The sequence below is a fragment of the Fulmarus glacialis genome, unplaced genomic scaffold (genome assembly GCF_000690835.1).
Source record: "Fulmarus glacialis isolate BGI_N327 unplaced genomic scaffold, ASM69083v1 scaffold24461, whole genome shotgun sequence".
NCBI classification, from domain to species: domain Eukaryota; kingdom Metazoa; phylum Chordata; class Aves; order Procellariiformes; family Procellariidae; genus Fulmarus; species Fulmarus glacialis.
In genome coordinates this window covers 68,655-74,245 of record NW_009195043.1, presented here as the reverse complement: position 1 = coordinate 74,245, position 5,591 = coordinate 68,655, and the positions used below count along the sequence as shown (strand labels likewise).

Genomic DNA, 5,591 nt, shown 5'->3' with positions numbered 1-5,591 from the left:
CAGCAATCTCAAAACCCACCTGCGGCTCCACTCTGGAGAGAAGCCTTACCAGTGCAAGCTCTGCCCGGCCAAATTCACCCAGTTTGTGCACCTGAAGCTGCACAAGCGTCTCCACACCCGCGAACGTCCCCATAAATGTATCCACTGCCACAAGAGCTACATTCACCTCTGCAGCCTCCAGGTCCACCTGAAGGGCAACTGCCCCGTCGCCCCTGCCTCCGGCCTCTCAATGGAGGACCTGAATAGAATTAACGAGGAGATCGAGAAGTTCGACATCAGTGACAATGCCGACAAGTTGGAAGAAGTGGAGGACAATATCGACTTAACATCGATCGTGGAGAAGGATATACTGACCATGCTCAGAAGGGAAATGGAAGGAGCTAATCTGAAGGTATCTCTACAGAGGAACCTGGGAAATGGACTTATCTCCTCAGGATGCAACCTTTACGAGTCGTCAGATATGTCAATTATGAAGTTGCCTCATGGTCACCCACTACCTCTGTTACCTGTAAAGGTCAAGCAAGAAACAGTTGAACCAATGGACCCTTAAGACTTTTTGGCAAAGTGATTTTTTTTTTTATTTATGACTTGGCAAGTCAGGGTGCCTGTAGCAGTTGCTTGTACATAGTTTCAATGCTGCAAAGCAATCTTGGCTTACAGTAGTTTCCCTACGCTCTCCAGCTGAAAGAAGGAACTCCAAAGTTACTGTTTTCTCAGGGCATGAAAAGAGGCAAAGGACTGTGCATTGCCTCACCAGTTACTAAAAGACAATCATCTATCCATAATTATTTTTTCAATGATAGTACTTCATAATTTATTATGCAATTAATCATTCTAAAAGCAATAATTAGGAAAATGTTTACAATGACTGGAAAATTCATTGTAATTTTTACTTTAAATGTTTTTATTTTTTGTTTTATGGCCATTTGTAGATATTTTTTCTGCACATCTGTTTTAAGAACCTAAGATCGGGGTTTCGGTAAATGTGTTTTATGTACCGATGTCTTTTAAACAAATGTGGTTTTTTGTATTGCCAGAGTTGGACGTTTGACATACAGAATCCTAGATCCGTTGGTTTGAAAAAAACGCTGTGTACTTTTATGTGCAAATCACCCCACTGGGAATTGAAAAGGAAAAAAAAAACCAAACCAAAACAAAGTAGCAGCAAGCGGAGAAGAAACTGCTGCCTCTGCCTCTCTGAGGATGGGAGAGAGATTCTTCTACCCGCGGCTCTACCCAGAACAGATGTGGCACAGCAAACACCTGCCTGCCATGGGCAATACCACAGGTTTTTAGAAAACAGCTATAGCCCCACATGTTGTCATGTAACTTTATGACCAAAGGAATGCATCGGCATAAAGTGGCTCTTCCAAAATAAAATCTCACTTACATTCTTTTGTTTCCAAAAGCAGTTTAAAAGCAAATACACAAATATTCTTAATATTCTGCGTAAAAGGAGGGTTTTGGCAGACTTCTTTCTTCTCTTTTTTTTTTTTTTGGCCAGAGCCTTCCAGGGATGAAAAAAGAGATGGTCAGATTCCCTGAGAAAGAAGGGGTTCAGTTTTACTTGTATTTTCCTCTCCCACTTTGCCTGGGTAGAAGTGGGGAACAAAGTCCTTTCCTGGCACATACATTTTTTTTCTTCCTTCCTGTACGACAGATTTTTCTCAGTATTTGTGTTTGTACATTTTGTGGTTAATTTAATTAAAGAAGAAAAGGGCATTGCAAAGTTGTTGAACAACAATTACCTCAGTGCTTGTGTCCAGTGGTGCAGACATTGCTGTTTTATCTAAATGCTTTGCTACTTTAGAGAAGAAACCAAAATGTGCACAGGGAAAGATAGAATGCACATCCTTTTATCTTTTTGTTTTGCTAAGCCCAAAGATGATATGGTGACGTTTGAGGTGTAGCAAAAAATACATGTATATTTATAGATATATTTATACCACTATACAATATATGTATATGTATATATATTTATACCACTTAAGTTGTGAGCCAAACCATGTAATAAAACCTATTTTTCATCTAAGTGTGAAAATCAAATGTTATCCAGTTTTGCATATTACGAGGACCTCAAAACCAGAAGGTTGTACTAAGGCATTTATCACTTGCAAGTACGCATGCACAGCTGTCCGGGCGAAGCCTGAACTTGCAGACACCTTATGTGAATAACGTCACCCACACGTGGCGTCTCAGCGAATTGGGTGGGAATGACCCTGTTTGCAGGAGGGGGGTCATCGGTCCCCTGCTCTCCCGGCAGCATGTCCTGGGGGGAAGGAGGCGGGTGGTCAGTGAACAAACAGCCAGAAAATGTAACTGAAAGAACTTGAAGCCAAATGTGACCTGTGCATGGTGTGTTCACAAAACGCAGTGAAGGGCAGGATGGAAGTTAGTTGGGATGAGCCCCTCATCTCGTTTTACCCTGCCGTTAACGAGTTGCACGGTCAAGTCACATAAATATAAGTAGCATTATTACACACCTCCCCTCCATGTATATCTTTTTGTCTGGTTATGTTCTTACAAATTTTAAAATAGCCCGCTTCAGCAATCCAGGATTCGGTGATCTTCTTTTCAGCTAACTTCATTTTAATGCCTTCCGTTATAAACCAAACCATCCTGAAATGCAAGTCTCTCAACACAGCTTTTGAAGGACTACAGTTCATTACATTTCCACTCCTGCAAATTGTGAGGCTGACATCTTTTAAATGTAGCAATAGTTCATAAATATAGTACTTACTTGTAGGATAAACCAAAGTATCACTACTCTGTCACTGGACACACACTTTTCCTATTATTTGCCTGTAGTGCTTTTCTTGTATTTGATAAAACTTTTACAAGAATTTATATGCATCAGCTTTAAGAATTGTTACTTCTCTTTACTGTTTCCCCCTTCCCTTAGAAGTTTTACATGTGAATGTAGCAACAATCAACAGTGTTTTGGGGGTTTTTTTGTCTCTCTTAAGAAAGACTCTGACCAAAGTTAACAGGCTTTTTACTTTGCTAGAACAACAAACTATCATATGTTTACGTATTGGTTTACATCATTATTTATGTGCAAATTGTCAAATGTAAATTAAATATAAGTGTTCATTGCTTTACTGATGCTTCCCTTGTCTTCAATCTCTCTGCGCTGACTGCCTGCGCAGCCTCGTTGCGGGGCGCCTTCCCCTCCCGCCGCAAACACGCGCTACGCCGAGGGCGATGACGTCTCCAACAATGCCGACTTCTGCCTTTGTGGGCTCTGACTTTCCTTGACTGAAAGTTGCAAACAGCAACGCCAGAGCCGAATCCCCTGGCTTTGTTAATTATGCCGCTCTCCTCAGTTTTAGCCAATACCTTTAAAAAAAAAAAAGTTTTTTAAAAAAACCCAAGAATTTTCAATGTTTCGATGGAAATACTTGAATGCTGTCTGCCTCGCAGATATGTGACCAGGGTTCTCATTTACATTTTTCCAAATGATTGTCATTTCTGGCCTGAAACCCTAACCACTGGGACCACAATGACACACTCAGAATGTCAGCGTGAGACCACTTAGTCCTGTATCAGCGTGGTGGGAACTGCATTCAAAACAAATGTGGATCTGTTTTTGCTGCTCACAAACGAGACGCGAATGTGAACGAAATCCAGGAGAAGGTCGAGTGTCCGTTCCCCCACCAACACCTCAGCCAAAAAGTAACAACAGGCCAGGATGCCCCAGAAAAGCTAATTCAACATTTGCTACTTCCATCATTTACTGTGAGATCTAAACCAGAAAGGCCATGTGCTGCCCTGCCCTACCTGAACGTTAAATAATGTTCCTGCTCATATTGAGACACTCAGCGCCGTATGATGTTTTAAAAGTATTTCACTGTCCTCTTAAAAAATTCATTTAAACATCTGTCTCAAGAATTTGAAATACTGCCAACACCGAACTGTGGAGTTAAGAAAACCAGAGCACTGTTGTCATAAACGTGCCAAATGCAGCATGTTATATTCCTATATTCGACAGAGCTATTGCTGTAATAATTTAAAAAAAAAACATAGGATAACCGTTACCTCCATAAATCATACTTCATTACTTGGCAAAGCATTACGTTGCGCTGGAGAGTTATGTCCTGGGGACACTTGTAAGCTTTAGAAGATGTTTAATAAAACACATTACATAAAAAGACAATGCACGTTATAGATCACAGCCTCGTGAGGCCGAGCCCGGCAGCTGCTGCGTTGGTTTCTGGCAGCCCCAAGCCGGTTGGAAGCTGCTGAAGGCGCGTATTGCGACCAGAAATACAGCGGGTTTCAGCCATGGCAACACCACCACCACCAGGTCGGCTAACCGCAACAGCGTTAGCAAGGTGCAGGGGGGGAAAAGCTCGTCCTTTTGGGTGCTGCTGTAAGACACGGCCCTGCGAGGCTGTGTGCCCCCAGCAAAGAGCCATGGGCTGCCCACGGGTGGGCTGGGTGCCCGCCTCGCTGCCGGCGGCATGAAAATTTTGGGGGCCCAACCGTGATGTGGCCAGGAAGGTGATCTGCGCTTTCCTCCCACGACTTTGCCAGCTGAGCTGCTTTGCCATGGGACGGGGCAAATTACAGCTGAGTCGGACTCAAACACGGATTTAAGGAGGATCCTGCCCTTCTGGCTGGTTTATAACGCCCCGTGTCTCAGCTGGGTGCCGGGGAGACACCGCTAATTCCCAGCGCGGGCAATTACGACCTTGAGGTCGAAAACGAAAAACGTGACTCACCGAGGGGGTATGAGCCCTTCGGGTTCAAATCAGCGGCTGCCAGTGCACGGCGGTGCCCAACACGTGCTGGGACGGTGCTCCGCGCAGGAAGGGGCCCAAAACCTTTGCTGTCTTTCAGAGGCGTTACGTTAGAGCGAGGGAAATAGTTGTGGCTGTAATTAAAGGCAGCCAGGAAACACTTGGCTAATTACTGCGTGAGCTGGGGCTGAGTGGATGCGGTGGGGCTGAGGAATGCACCCGTCACGGGGCAGGTATCTGAAAAACACAAGCTGTCACAGTGGCCTAAGAAAAACTCGGCGATGGCGTCGAGGTAGCCGCCCTGCCACTGAGCCGGAGGTCTCCCTCCTCCGCGCGGGGTCTGGGTAGGCTGGCAGGGAAAAGGCAGCTGCCTGGGCTGGGATGTGGGGGGGCACAGATGGAAATTTTTGGCGACTTCAGCACTAGCCAGTCCTGCCTGAACAGCGGGAAAACGTGACTTTTTGTCAAAGATGCGACACTTCCCAAAAAGACGGGTGTTTAATTTTTCATCAGATGCTGGAAAAGGGCCATCCTGCAACCAGCAGCACCTGGAAGTGCTGGCAAATAGCACCTTTGCACACCCATCGAGGCCACGTTTGCACCAACTGCAGGCAACGGCTGAAGGCTCAAGAGCATCCAACATGCTGCAGGACTCTGCTTTCGCTCGTTTTTGAAAGAGGTTGGGGACCATGGTGGAAAGGGAAGGGGAGGAGAACTGCTAATTCTCGTTGAGCCCCTGCTGCCTTGGTGCCTACTTTGGATGCAAAGTTGCATTCTCGTCCCCTGGTAGAGGGATCAGAGGTCGATTGCTTAGAGATGGGTACCAGCAGAGATCGCCTCTGCTCATCT

General features: G+C 45.1%; 1 protein-coding gene across 1 annotated transcript in view; it reads left to right on the top strand.

Moving 5' to 3' along the window:
• Positions 1–655, top strand: part of PRDM1 (PR domain containing 1, with ZNF domain) — a gene marked incomplete at its 5' end in the record, with an annotated part of 13,993 nt that extends 13,338 nt beyond the window's left edge. Inside the window, one exon of the mRNA XM_009587986.1 lies at positions 1–655. Coding sequence (XP_009586281.1) covers positions 1–550 — 550 coding nt within the window.
• Between the last annotated feature and the right edge of the window lie 4,936 nt (positions 656–5,591).